At 39.1% G+C, this 15,749-nt stretch overlaps 1 protein-coding gene across 1 annotated transcript in view; it reads left to right on the top strand.

The window, feature by feature from the left end:
• sh3kbp1 (SH3-domain kinase binding protein 1) overlaps positions 1-15,749 on the top strand; it is a 233,277-nt gene that overhangs the window by 191,056 nt on the left and 26,472 nt on the right. Inside the window, exon 13 of the mRNA XM_059967967.1 lies at positions 4,366-4,457. Within this exon, the coding sequence (XP_059823950.1) occupies positions 4,366-4,457 (92 nt within the window). The remainder of the gene's footprint in view (positions 1-4,365; positions 4,458-15,749) is intronic.

The following is a 15,749-nucleotide window of genomic DNA, read 5'->3' as shown; positions in this document are numbered from 1 at the left end:
ATTGTATTTCCACGTACTAATCCATGCTCTAAGTTCATCCTCCTTGTTCCTAATACTCTTAGCATTGAAATAGACACATTTCAACCCCTTTAACTGGCTACTATTATGTTCTGTCCCCTGCCTGTCCTTCCTCATCAACTCAGAACTCTTAACATCATGCCCTTGTCCTTCTACCTTAATTCCAGCACTCACATTCTGATTCCCACTCCCCCTTGCCAAGCTAGTTTAAAGCCCCCCCAACAACTCTGTCAAACCTGCCCGCCAGGATATTGGTCCCCCTGGGATTCAAGTGAAACCCGTCCTTTTTGTACAGGTCACACCTGCCCCAAAAGAGGTTCCAATGATCCAGAAATCTGAATCTCTGCCCCTTGTTCCAATCCCGCAGCCATGCATTTATCCTCCACCTCATTCTATTCCTATTCTCACTGTTGCGTGGCACAGGCAGTAATCCCGAGATTACTACCTTTGAGGTCCTGCTCTTCAACTTCCTTCCTAACTCCCTGTAGTCTTCTTTTAGGACCTCTTCCCTTTTCCTACCTATGTCATTGGTACCAATATGTACCACGACCTCCGGCTGTTCTCCCTCCCACCGCAGAATATCTTGGACACGATCAGAAGCATCCTGGACCCTGGCACCTGGGAGGCAAACTACCATCTGAGTTTCTTTCCTACATCCACAGAATCGCCTGTCTGAACCCCTGACTATAGAGTCCCCTATCACTACTGCCTTCCTCTTCCTTTTCCTACCCTTCTGAGCCACAGGGCCGGACTCTGTACCAGAGGCACAGCCACTGTCGCTTCCCCCAGGTAGGCTGTCCCACCCAACAGTACTCAAACAGGAGTACTTATTGTCAAGGAGTACAGCCACAGGGGTACTCTCTAGTACCTGACTCTTCCCCTTCCCTCTCCTGACTGTGACCCATTTCTCTGTCCCCTGTGGCTCCGGAATGACCACCTGTCTGTAACTCCTCTCTATCACCTCCTCACTCTCCCTGACCAGACGAAAGTCATCGAGGTGCAGCTCCAGTTCCCTAACACGGTCCCTTAGTAGTTGCATCTCGATGCACTGGGTGCAGATGTGGCCACTTGGGATGCAGTTACATTTGGGTTGTTTTTCACCTCCTTCAGCATTGCATGTTGTGCTCTTGGTGTGAACTTTGCAGGATGTCCACTGCTAGGAAGAGCAACAACAGTACTGAATTCCCTCCATTTGTAGACAATTACTCTTACTGAGGACTGATGAACACCCAGGACTATATATTGGTACATGGGATTCATTGCATATGGTCAGCATGGATACAGTGGACTTAAAGGGGTGGTTACCTGCTGTTTAATGCCCAGACAAAGTTTGTCATTTTAATTATTTTGTTGCCCTTTTTCCTTATTCTTCATAATTCCTTGTCTCCCTTTTGTCTGCAAGGATAATGCATTTCCTCTTTATGCATAATTTTGATCCATGTTGTTGTAAGTTTTGTGTTCATTTTGAGATAGTAACTTTAACCCTCTGACCCCATTTTTTATTTGATTTTGTTTTTGTTGCTATTACATTTCAAACCTACATTTTCTACATTTTTTTCCCTTCCTGAATTCCCCTGAGATTGCCATTCCAGATTAAGCTCTCTCCAATATCCCCAAGAAACACCCCTGTGAGGGTATTGGTCTCAGTCCTACTGATACCTAGCCACTCTGATGTGTAGTGTTCCCACCTGCTTCAAAAATCAAACCCTCCCTCAAGAATTCTCAACCTGGGATCCATGGACCCCTTGCTTAATGGTTTTGGTTCATGGCATAAAAAAGGTTGGGAATCCCTGCCCCATCCTTCCATCTAATGTGTACCCTTCTGTTTTGGTAACATCTGGAGTAATCCTGAGAATCCCGTCATTTCAGGTCTGTCTTTAATCTTTTTTTAATTCCCTACAAGTCAGCTTTCAATGACTCCTCAGATTCTGATGGCTTACCCGTCCCCTTTCAGGATGCTCTGAAACCATTCAGTGACATCCTTGACTCTGGTGCATACCAACCTGGAGTCCCAACTCCATCAGAAATGCTAGACGTCCCCACGAGTTGTTGAATCTTCTGTCATTCACCCACCTCTACCTCATGCATGATCCTCTGAACTACTTCTGATACCCTGTTCCTAGGTCTCTTGTGGAACCATCACTCTTACCAGTCTCTAAATGGGAAAATGTTTGTGAATGGGATAGATCAGAGCTTATATTCACTCTCTGCACACATGTTCACAAGCTGCAGAGTGATCACTTTTCTAAATGCTCTACCCATAAAGTTCTTAGGCTTTCAGATGCACCACAGTGAATTTGGCCACTGCTCCTGCTCCAAAACCTGGAGCTCCAACTGCTGTAACTGAAGTTGTTTCCTGCACATGTAAGCAGTGTCTGTGACTTTGCCCAGACACAAGATGCACCTTCACTCAGCTGAGATGCCCTTGCCTCATATTTACTAATAATTTTTAAATTAATTTGTCTTTGCCTTTTTCCATTGTTATTCTGGATTTAATGAAATGAGGGTCTAGAGCAGCAAGGGCATGGGATTGCTACCACTTTATCTTGACTTGGAACTATGCCACCGTTCTAACAGTTCCAGTCAATGTCCTGCAGCTCCCATCTAACACCACTCAGGGACTAACTTTACAAAAGGATTGTAGAAGATGACTTTTGAGGGTTAGTTGGGATGGTCATTAACTAGTGACATTGTCAGCAATGCCCTCATTGCATGGATAATCACTTTAAAAATGAATAACTCCACCCCTCTGAATTATATTGTGTGTGCACCCAAGCAACTGAAATTCGGTGCATTTATCTCCAGCTTCTTTGTGATTATGTTGGTGTACTCAGTCTGTGAACATCATTTCTGTTATTTAAATTTCTTTTTCAGGGATGTGTGACATTTTACACTGAATGATAAATTTCTCCCCTCCACCCACCCAGAAAAAACAGACAGCCTCTTCCAGTCCAGATATTCAAAAGTGAAGCAGTGCCCATAACAGTAACCTAAGCCTCATTTTCCAAGCTACTAGACAAGGGATGGAAATTCTAATAATGAGAATAAGGAATATATTCTTAGCTAAGGCAGCATGTCTGTAATGTATAGATTATAGGGTGGCTTTTGCCTTGGACCCATGTGTTCTATTATCTGCACTAAGTAGAAACTTAGTGCTTCTGCAGTTGACTCGACATGTCTGCATTGGCATGCTTAAAATTCTGTGAAAAATCCTATTGAACATTCTCTCTTGCTGACTCTTGCAATCAATTCTAAAAGGTGATATCCTGGGTTTTCAGTAATCTGGTTTTTTAAAACACTAGGCTTTTATCATTGAAATTAGCTATATGGCATGTATATATCCATTTGTTCCCCACTGTTAATCAGTAAACTGTACTGATTAATTAGCTTAGCCCGTGTAGAGAAGCATGGATGGTTAGGAGTGCTGTAAGGTCACACTCTGAGTCTTGAGAACATCATAATGATATAGATAACATGGATTGATTTGGTCAGGCTAAAAGGGTACTTGAGTTTGGTAGTAATCTTTTGAGTAGTAATCTAGTGGTGCTTTGTACTGCAGGTTCACCTTGCACTTGGAAGCATAATTTGCTTACAGTTGGATTTCTCATAAGCAGTGATTAAAAAAGATCCTGTCCTTGGGCATGTGATCTTAATTCTCTCAAGCATACTAGTTTGTACATTTTTTTTTAGAAAGACATCAAGATGAAAAGCAGTGTGATTTTTTTTTTGTGTTCATTGTACATGCTTTACTCCATTGCTGTTGTTAAGAGTTTAATATGCAGATACTAAACTCAGTTTAGCTGCATTAAGTTCACACATGTGGCTAAAATGGTGAGGATCCGTTCACTTCTGGGATGAGTCATTGATATCTTTTGGGACAAAGGAGTTTAATAAAGTGATGACACCAAAATATTTTTGATAAGAACTGTTGCATGTATTACTTCCCTGTGTTTTCTTTTTTTAATATAACGTTTAAGTATTGACCAGTGACTTTCAGAAAAAAATGCTTAGCTTATGACCATCAGTCAATCAAGTGCTGAGCTGAAATGAAAGTCCAGACTCATTCAATGCTTATAACCCTGGTAAATATAGTCATTAATGGAGATCGATGTGGTTTTGTTTGTGTGTTTTCCCATGAACTTATTGGACCTGCATTGTTAGTTGTAACCAAACAATTTGACTGCCGCAAATATGTCATTACTGGAAGTATTTTAGAAAGACTAAGTTGCTTAGATTTGAGCAAATATGTTTTCACATTTCAGTATTCTACAAATGTGACAGTATATGTATCTTGTATACATAATTACTTAATTCAAATTATGTGAATGATACTGTTTACTTGGGCAGGTCTGACAGTGATCCAAAGACAGAATTAGGAGCTTCGGGTCTGTTTCACAGTACATCAGAGAAAGAGACCTTGGAAAAGACCAATGACATTGGTAAGAAGTCACTGTCCTGCTCAGCTGCTGTTTCCAATGATCTATAAATAGCTGCATTATGATGAAAGAGCGCACTGCATTATAACGCACATCAACATATTGAACTGCCATAGTGAACCAATACACAGTACGTATTTTGATGAGTCCTTTTCTCCAAATGGGATTTATTACAAAGAGTAGTGAAAATTCAAGCTAGTTTACCTTGTTTCAAAGGAGCTTTATATCTATAAAGTAAGCAGTAGTTAAATTCTGCATTTAAAAAATGGCCTGGGATGACCAGTCTTCACTGAAAAGCAAGTACCTCAAGCTTGTATAGGACTTTACTGAGTTTATCCTTTGAGTTTATCATGATAAGATTTACTAATTTTTGGAGTATTTCATGTACTTGGAATTTAAATTCATTTAAGTAAAATGATCAGCAGCATTGCAGTGACATATCAGATACTGTGGGAGAAGCTGCAGGTCCTTGGAATGTTCATTATATTTTGCATGCATTGGCGAGTTCAAGGAGCTTCTAATGTAATGCATTTGTACCTATGGTCAAATTTTTCACCAGCTTTGAGAGATTCTTTTAAACTTTTTGAACTGAAGTTAGTGCATGTTTAGACAGACTGTATAAATATTTTAATGTTAAAGCTTTGTTACTTTAATTTTTTTTCAATGTGTTTCAGTATAATTCTGCATTGCTTATACTGTATTTTATGCAGTCATTTGATGCAATTTAAATAAATTCATTGAAATTTACCTGGCACTCATTGCTGTACAACTTCAAGCAATGTTTATAAGAGTCCTGATGAAGGGTCTCGGCCCAAAATGTCGACAGCGCTTCTCCCTATAGATGCTGCCTGGTCTGCTGTGTTCTACCAGCATTTTGTGTGTGTTGTTGTTTATAAGAGTCAGTCCTTTAGATAAACCTTTGTTTATTAAAAACCAGATTTCATTGCTTTATTAAAATTATGTTGATGTTTTGCTTAAACAAGCAGTGAGAAGATGTAATATAACAGCAAATAATGTGAACTTAACTGATAATAATGTGGTAATGGGTTTGAAAGTTATAATGTAAAGACATTAGTGTGCTAGTTGCAGAGAAAATAAATGCGATTCTTTTCCTGCAAAGTAATAGGAAATCCTAAAATCTGTAAATGTACAACTTTTGGAGCTTTCAGACTCTTGTCTTGTAACTGCTATAGCATTTTATTGCAATAGATGGAAAATGTTATATTTTCAGTCCATCCTAAAGCAGCCTGTTATGCATGCATTCCTTGCTCTAGTATTTTAAAAGACTTTTTCTTTTTTTTTAAGATCTTGTAGTCTATTTAGCAACAGCATACAGAATGATAGATATGTACAGTGCAGGATGTTGCCAGTTGGCTATCATGCACAAGTCCTTTGAACAAACAAAACAGATCTGTTTTATTGTTCTTTCACCTGAGCCCTAGAAATTGTTCCTTGCAGAGCATATATTCCCTTAGAGAATTAGTATAGAATCTGCTTTGACGAGCTGGAAAATGTGCTCAGGTGGGGTGAGTAGGGGGGGGATGGGGTTATCTAGCAAGAGCACAGCCCCGCATTCCACCCTGATCATCATTGTCAGTCAAAGAAGCAAGTATGTGCATATAAAGTGTTTTAATGTGTCTTAAAATCCCTGACAGCACCCTTTTGAGGCAATGGATTCCAGGTCATATCAATTTAATGGATAATTTTATTTCCTCTGTCAGTTATTTTAGATCAATGTCTTCTCATTACAAACCCTTTTGCCAATGGCAGAATAGAAAGTAAGAATTTCAATATGTAATTCCTTGACTTCTGGAGAACTATCAAACTTTCTTATCTCTCCACAAGCCACTGATCAAATAGGGGATGAGATAGTTCCCTCCATTTCTCCAGTCTTGATTTCAATGGTGAAAAGATGAAAAATTGGAAGCAGTCAATCTGTTTCAGCTTCAGCAGAGTTTATTGCTCAACTATAAGTCCCAGTTCTAGAAATCTGTAGCAATAATAGTTTTGTTTTTTTAAATTATGTTCTATTATAGATAATAAATTACAAGATATTTTCCCCTTTTAAGTGATATTTAATATAGGAGTAGGCAGAAAAAAAGCTTCTGTTATACTTTACCTTCAACTTTATTATATTTATGCCGTAACATTGTTCTCATGGCCACACTTTCTGGCAGGTTGGACAGTTAATCCAGATGAGAACAATTTCAATATGATCTACATAACATTTCTCTTCAACGCTGCAGTTTTAAAGTATTTAGTGCAAATATTTAAATTTCATGGCTAACCTGTGAAAATTGGTTATCCTACAATTGCTATAATCAACATAACACAATTAAGCATTGTGAGAAACTCTATTGTAGCTTGAGGTGCAAGTGATAATACAAATCTGCAAAACTATATTAACATGACAGGCTGGTTTGAGAGTTAGAGAGAACCATCTACTTTGTTTCGTACATATTTTGACTTGTAAAATGCTAAACTTTAACATTAAGCATGAATTTTGTAACATAATAAATACACAATTAAATGTGAAAATTGCTTCAGTAACTTTCTGTTGTTCTCATTGTTTTCAGACATTCCTTTCATGTGACGACTTTGCTTTCCTTTCCCATCACTCCTTGTAAAGCCTTTTAACACTCACTTCTATTTACCATGGGTAACTCCACTTCCATGCCCTTTGAGGGTAAGACTGACTTAATCTTGACAGTCATTAGAGCTCTTGAGTTATTTCTGCTCCTCGCTTTCCATTTATTGCAATGACTAGTTTCTAGACAGATCTCATGTGCAATCAAATATCGATTAGGAATGTCTAACTATTCCAGTTTTTCTGTACTTTGTTTCATTAAGAATGAACTGTTAAAAGTTTTTATATTGCTGCTTTGAAATAAAAATTTTAAAGAGTGTGGAAAGAATTAACATATAAAAGAAAGCTTTCATTTCAATTCTTCCATGCTGGGAATGGTGTGTTGTGTCTCTTTGTGTATGGGCCAGTTGCTGGAAACCTTTATGCATAGTGTTCACTCTCCTTCATTTGCTTTGCATTGAACAAAAGTCACAGGAGGTGTTATGATGACAAGACTCTTGGTAGAGGGAGAAATGGGGCAGGTAAATGTCAAGTAGCACAAAGATGAGGGTCATGTGTTGGGGTTGTTTGGTAGTCATAACTAGCTGAAAGATGGGAAGGTGAATTGGAATCATGATCAGATTTTGAATTTGGGAATATTAGGTTGAGGTTTGATGGAGCTAGAGCCAGGATTCAGTGTGGTACTATGGTAGAAGAGACCTGAAAATACTGTAGTAAGAGGCAGGTGAGTAATTATATTCAGGTAATACCTGGTGCTTGATTCCAGAGCCTTAGACTGCATTAGGTGCTTCCATTCCTAGTCTTAATTGAAGCAAATTCCAAGAGTAGCCTTCACCGTCCATTGTTGAACTTTGTGAAAGTAATGTCAAGCTGTGCACTCAACATCACTATACATATCCAAATAACTCTTTGCATTAAGTGTGTCAAATTCATGGGGACCCAGAAGCAAGTGGCAAACCCAAGAGTTCTTGATTGGTTTCAGTGTTTAATTAAACTCTGCTGAATTGTGCATATAAATGAGTTGTTCTTTATAAGTCATAAAGTATTATTGACTGTTTTCTGTTGATGGAAGATTCAAACAAAATGTCTCTGTGGACTCCTTTGATCTCCAGATTCTGTTCCTAAATGCTCAGATCATTTGCCTAATCCTTGGTATTGGGTAAATGAGAATTTTCTCCTAACTATACACTGAAGTGACCAGTGTTTCTGTACCTTGTTACAATTCTATCCCTTAGCCATTATATCCATCTCTAATCTGGAAGCCCTCTGAAGTGTATCCATACTACTTAAATACTAGTTAACTCTGACCTTGAGAGGAGCTTTGGATCACTCCCACACTATCCACTTTAAAGCGGATGAAGACTTGGGCCATCAATTTCTACATCTCTAAAATTGCCTAACCCGCCTAAACTTGTCTGGGTCAAATTCTCTTCCATTTTTGTATTATTTCTTTTCTTGACTATTTTAGCATGCCCTTATATACCTTTATATTCTGGAAACTGTAAGTTATCAGAAAACCCTACTTTCCTTATCGTAATTATCACTAAAGGATCATTTACTTCCCATCCCAGTGTTCACTAACTAGTATTGACTTTCATTAAAACAAGTAACTTGTTTGGAAAAACTGAGTGTAAATACTGCCAGAATTTTCCCTTAGTATCTTTCAATCCTATCGCCTGCATTCTTTATATTTTTGGCTCCTGAGTATACTCAAATTTAACTGCTTTACCAATGGGAGCCACGTCTTCAACTGCTACTCTAACCTCTGAAATTTCTTCCCTAAACTTCACTTTCTTCTTTCCCTTTAGGAATCCGCTTAATAATGTCTGTTATCATGTGTTGATCATGTCTAGTGTAATGATTTGTTTGATAATGGTCAGGCAAATCATCTTGAAACCTTTTTGCTATGTTAAATACTGTGGCTCAAGGTGATGATTCTCTTTTGATTGAATAATCATGCCATGAAGTCTTGTGAAAAGAGGAAATTCCATTATATAGCAATTTGTAGCCAAGTAACAATAATCAATTCATAGAGGTCCTTACCTGATCTTCTTTGAGGGAATAAGGCAGGACAGATGACAGAAATGGATTTAGTGATCATAATTTGATAGTTTCAAGATAATTATGGAGAAGGATAGGACTAGTCCTTAGGTTGAGATTCCAAATTGGAGAAAGGCTACTTTTGATGTATTACAAGGATCTGGCAAGTTTGGATTGGGATAGGTTTTTTTTCTGGCAAAGGGTAAGTAGGAGGCCTTCAGAAGTGAAATATTGCGAGAATAGAGTTTGTATGTTCCTGTTAAATAAAAGACAAGGCTAACAAGGTAGTGAACATTGATTTTCAAGGGATAATGATGCCTTGGCTAAGAAGGAGGAGGAGCGTGGCACATATAGGCAGCAAGGAACTAATGACATACTTGAGGAATATGAGAAATGCAAGAGAGCACTTATGAGGGAAATCAGGAGGGCTAAAAGAAGGCATGATGTTGCTGTGGAAGACACTGAGATTCCTAAGGGCTTCTACTATTAAGAGCAAAAGGATAGCAAGGGACAAAATTGGTCCACTTGAAATTCACTTGAAATTAAGCAAGTCATCTGTGCGTGGAGCCGAAAGAGAAGGGGTAGATCATAAACGGATTTTTTGCATTTGTATTTATTTGGAAGAGGACACAGAGTCAATTGAACTGAGGCAAAATATCAGGATTACAGAAGAGGAGGTGCTTCTGTCTGGCAAATTGGCATAGAAAAATCCCCAAAGCTTGATATGGTGTCCCCTCGGATCTTGGGTGAGGCTAGTGCCAAAGTTGCAGGTAGAGGTATTTAAAATGACCTTAGCCATGGTGAGGATAGCTAATTTGTTCCATTGTTTAAGAAAGGCTTTAAAAATAAGATGAGAAATTATAAGCTGATGAGCTCTAGTGGGTAAGTTATTGGAAGGTATTCTATGAGAACAGGTGTACAAGTTTTGGATAGACAGGGATTGATTAGGGACAGTCAGTATGGCTTTGTGAATGGTAAGTTGTGTCTAAACAATCTTTTAGAGTTTTTTGAGGAGCTTACTAAAACTGATGAAAAAAGGCAGTAGATCTTATTTCCATGGACTTTAGCAGGGCCTTTTATAAAATCCCACAAGGGACACTGGTCAAGAAGTTTCAGTCCTTTGTAATTCAGGATGAGGTAGTTAGTAGATAGTTGCCTTTGTGCTAGTGGTGCACCGCAGGGATTGATGTTGGGTCCATTGTTGTTTGTCATCTTTATCAACGATCCGGATGATAATGTAGTAAAGTGTACGGATGACAACAAGATTGGAACTTTAGTGGACAAGGAGGAAAGCTATCAACGTTTGCAGCAAGATCTTTACCAGCTGGAAAAATAGGCTAATAAATGGCAGGTGGAATTTAATGCAGACGTGTGAGGTGTCACACTTAGGGAGAACAAACCAGGGTAAAGCTTACACAGTGAACGGTAGGACATTGAGGAGTGTGGTAGAGCAGAGGAATATGGGAGTCCAGTAACATCAGAGTTAGATAGGGTTGTAAAGAGAGCTTTGGGCACGTTGGCCTCCATAAATCAAAGGATTGAGTACAGGTATTGGGATGTTTTGTTGAAGTTCTATAACACATTGGTGATGCCAAATTTGGAGTATTGAGTACAATTCTGGTCACTTGTAAACAGGAAAGATATCAGTGAGATTGAATGCAGAGAAAGTTTACAAGGATGTTGCCAGGACTGGAGAATCTGAGTTGTAGGAAAGTATTTATTGGTTAGGACTTTATTTCCTAGATCGTGGGAGAATGAGGGAAATTTGATTGAGGTATATAAAATTATGAGGGGTATAGATAAGGTAAATGCAAGCAGGCATTTTCAGCTTGAGTCTAGGTGAAACTAGAACTGGAGGTCATAGGTTAAGGGTGGAAAGTGAAATATTTAAGGGAAACTTAAAGGGGAACATCTTCATTCTGATGTTGAAGAACTTCTTCATTCAGGGGTGTTGCGAGTGTGGAACGAGGTGCCGGAGGATGTGGTGGATTTGAGTTTGATTTCAATATTCAAGAGAAGTTTGGATAAGTACATGGACGGGAGGAGTATGGAGGGCCATTGTCCAGATGTGGGTCGATAGGGATAGGCCGAATAACAGTTTGGCTTGGACTAATATTAATCCAGTTGATGCTCCTTGACGATGTCAAGATTCCGTTAAATGGTACTCTCTACTAGTTAATTTGTCTACTGATGTTGCAAACTCTCATAGAAGAACAGAGGTTTCATTTTAGTTTTAAACATGAGATTTAAAAAGAGCACTGGTGCTTTTGGGACTTCTCAGCAGGTTGCAATCATAATGATTTATTAGGCACTCAGCAGAGACCAATAAAAAGAAGTGAGGTGCCAGTGGGGCAGCCATTCTGTGAGTGAACAGTATCAGGCTTTGGCTCAACTGGTCTGGGCAAATACAGGCGGAAGTTCTAAGTAAGTTTCTAGTAAGTTTTTTTTTGTTAGTACATAGCAGGTGCTCTGGGAATGGGTCTGGAGGTAGTGGTATGCTCCTTGTGTGAGCTATGGGAACTTTGGGAGACCTCCATTCTCCCTGATAACTACATCGCAATGAAGTGCACTGAGCTGCAGCTCCTTAGAGACCATTTTAAGGAACTGGAACTGCAGTTGGATGACCTTTGGTTCATATGGAAAAATGAGGAAGTGATAGAGACTTGGAGATCTTAGAAAGTGAGGTCCTGCTTCAGCTGCACGGTTAATAAATCTCCAGTGCCAGACAACATATATCCAAGATAACTTAATGAGGTCTGTAATTATGTATCATGTATTTTTCAAAAGTCAGTGAAGACTGGTGAAATCCCTAAGGACTGGAAATGGGCTAATGTTGGCCCAGTATATAAAGAGGCTAACTGTACCGACCCTGGTAATGTTTGACCAGTAAGCTTAATATGTATTGTAGGTAAAATAATGGAAACATTAATAAAAAATGAGATGGAAAAACAGCTAATAAGAACAGGCATATTAGCAGAAAGCCATCATGGATTCAGAAAGGGGTAATAGTGTTTTACTAATATGCTGGAGTTCTATGAAGAGGGAACTAAAATTTATGATAACAATAGACTTGAACTTTCAAATAGCTTTTGACAAGGTATCTCACAAGAGGTTAGTAATCTAATTACAGGAGGTAAAGTATGCAAATGTGTGCAGAATTGGCTCAAAAACAGGAAAGTAACGAGTTATGGTGAGAGGATCATTTTCACACCCAGAAGATGTTAAAAGTGGGGTCCACAGGGATCAGTTTTGGGCCACTGCTGTTTTAACTTTACATTAATGATTTGGATAAGCACATAACAAGTTAACTAGTAAAGTTTATTGGGGGGGGGGTGATAACATTCAGACAGCAGCATCAAAACAGATCTCAACAAAATCCAAATGTGGGCAGATAAATAGCAGATGAAACTTAATGTAAGTAAATGTAAAATATTACATATAGGAAGTGGAAATATTAGTTATAAATATACAATGAGGCGTCTTGAGTTAGAAAATGCACTATATGAGAAGGATTTGGGCATCTTGGTAGAGTTACATCTAGACAATGCACGGAAGCAATTAGGAAGGCTAACAGAATATTGTGCTCTATAATGCACTCAGTGGAGTTCAAGTCGAGACATTCTCCTTAAGCTGTATAATGTGCTTATGAGTCCACAACTTGAGTACTGAGTACAGTTTTGGTCCCCATATTTTATGAGGGATTTGAAGGCACTGGAGAGAGTTTAGAGAAGCATGATGAGATTCATTCCAGGTCTACTGGGTATGAGATGGAAAGACTAAATCTTTCTAGTCTCTGCAGATGTAGAATGAGAGGAGATATGATAGAAGTGTTCAAAATCATTAAGGGTAAGGTGAATACCAGTTACTATTTCAAAATTAATCCATCAACAAGGACACGAGGCCATAGATTGAGACTGGTTAAGGGGAGATTTCAGACGAACATCAGGAAGTATTTCTTTACACAGTGAGTTGGGGACACATGGAGCAAACTACCTAGTTGTGTAGTGAGAGTAGTGCCTTAGAGTCTTTCAAATCTAATCTCGATAATTATTTCAACACATTATGTGAATAGGAATTTGGCAAGCTTTGTTGAGCCAAATGACTTTTTCTTGTCAAAAACTTTCTAATGTTCTAATGATAGTTAGGAGCTACAGGGAGGTAGTCACCCTTAAGTTGCAAGAGGCATGCACCTGGGTGATTGTCAAGAGGAAAAGGAAATAGGTAGCCTGTGCAGAGTACCCCTGTGGCTGATCCTCTTAATAATAAGTATATCGCTTTGGGTATTTAGTTGGGGGTTGGAATTGATCCAGTGGGGGAAGCCACAGCGACCTGATCTTTGGCACTGAGTCTGTCTCTGAGGCACAATAGCAGAAGAAGTATGCAGTAGTGATAGGGGATTCCAGTAATTGGAAGAGCAGTCAGCAGGTACTGTGGACATGAAAGAGATACCCAGGTGGTATGTTGTCCCCTTGGTGCCATGGACAGGGATATCTCAGATTGGGTACATAGCATTCTAAAGGGGGAGAGTGAACAGCTAGAAGTTGTGGTACATATTGGTACCCACAACATAGGTAGGAAAGGGGAGGAAGTCCTGAAGAGAGAATATAGGAAGTTAGTTAGAAAGCTGAAAAGCAGGACCTCCAGGGTAGTGAACTCTGGATTGCTGCCTGCGCCACATGCCACGTCCCAGTGAGGGTAAGTAAAGGATGAGTTGGCAGATCAATGTTGAAGCTGTGGCTGAAGAATTGGTGCAGGGGACACAGTTTCTGATTTCTACATCATTAGGATCTCTTCTGGGGAAGGAATGACCTGTACAAGAGAGACGGGCTACACCTGAACCTGAGAAGACCAATATCCTTGTGTTCATGTTTGCTAGAGCTGTTGGGGAAGGTTTAAGCTAATTTGGCAGAGGGATGGGAAGCAAAATGTTGGAGCTGAGGACTGAGCAGTTGGTATACAACTGCATGCAGTGTGTAGTGAGACTGTGAGGAAGGACAGGCAGCTGATAGGCCAGAATTGCAGTCAGTGGGATGAATTGCAGTGTAACAAAGGGACAAGATCAAAAAAGGTGTTGACTGAAGGTATTATATTCAAATGCAGGCAATATATAGAATAAAGTAGAAGATATTGTAGCAGAGTTAGAGACTGGTAGGTATAATGATGTGGGCACCACTGTGTTGTGGTTGAAAGAAGATCATAGTTGGCAGCTTTATGTCCAAGTATACACATTGTAACAAATGGATAGTCAGGTAAGCAATGGTTATGTGGTGGCTCTGTTCAGAAAACTATGAAATCAAATCTTTAGAAAAAGGTGACATACGTTTGGAAAATGTAGAATCCTAGTGGGTAAAGTTGAGAGATATCAAAAATAAAAAAATCCTGATAGGAGTTATTTGCAGGCCTCCACACAATAGCCAGGATGTGGGTTACAAATTACAATGGGAAATAGAAAAGGCAAGTAAAAAGGGCAATGTTGTGATAGTCATGTGGGATTTCAATATACAGGTAGATTGGATGGAGGGCTTTGTAGAATACCTATGAAATGTCTTTTTTGAGCAGCCTATTGTTGAGCCCACTAGGGGAATGGCAATAATTGATTGGGTGTTATGTAATGACCTGGGTTTGATTAGGGAGACAGAGATAATAGTATGATCAATTTGAAATGGAGAAGCTAAAATTGGTTGTATTAGTATTACAATGGAGTGAAAGAAATTACAGAGGCGCTGGCTAAAGTTGATTGGAAGGGGACACCAGCAGGTGTGACAGCAGAACAGCAATGATTGGAATTTCTGGGAGCAGGAAGGATTAAGATGAAGTATTCAAAGGGAGGATGAGGCAACCATGGCAGACAAAGTCAAAGATAGCATAAAAGCAAAAGAGAGCAAAAATAAAGCAAAAATTAGTGGGAAGTAGAGGATTGTGAAGCTTTTAAAAACCAACAGAATTCAACTAAAGGAGCCATAAAGAAAGAAAAGATGAAATATGAGAGTAAGCTAGCCAATAATATAAAAGAGGATACAAAATGTTTTTCTAGATAAATAAAGAGTAAAAGAGAAATGAAGATGATAATGAACCGCTGGAAAATTACACTGGAGAAGTAGTAATGGGAGACTAAGAAATGGTGGACAAACTTAATAAGTATATTGCCACTGTGGAAGACACTAGTGGAATGCCAGAAATAAGTGTGTCAGGGCAGAAGTGAGAGAAGCTGCTTGCGAAGCTGTAAAATCTGAAGGTAGATAAGTCACCTGGACAAGATTGTCTTAACCCCAAGATTCTGATAGCAGTAGATTGTGGAGGCATTAGCAATGATCTTTCAAAAATCACTAGAACCTGGAATGGTTCTGGAGGACTGGAAAATTGCAAATGCCACTCCATCCTTCAAGAAGGGATAGAGGCAAAAGAAAGGAAATTATAGGCCAGTTAGCCTGACTTCTGTGGTTAGAAAGATGTTGGAATCTATTATTAAAAATTAGATTAAGAGCCTGCTCTTGTTTCATAGTCAGAAGAGGAAGCAAGTTAATTATTGCTCTTGCTCAGTCTGACTTGAATAAAGAATAACAAGGGTATTCTTTGGAGAGAGAGATTGAGAAGGCCAAAACCAGCATAGTTTCCTTAAGGAAAACCTTGCCTGACAAATCTATTGGAGTCCTTTGAGGAAAAAATAG

The sequence above is a fragment of the Hypanus sabinus genome, chromosome 4 (genome assembly GCF_030144855.1).
Source record: "Hypanus sabinus isolate sHypSab1 chromosome 4, sHypSab1.hap1, whole genome shotgun sequence".
NCBI lineage: Eukaryota > Metazoa > Chordata > Chondrichthyes > Myliobatiformes > Dasyatidae > Hypanus > Hypanus sabinus.
Note: the sequence above shows the minus strand (reverse complement) of the source record. Positions and strands in the feature narration are given on the sequence as shown.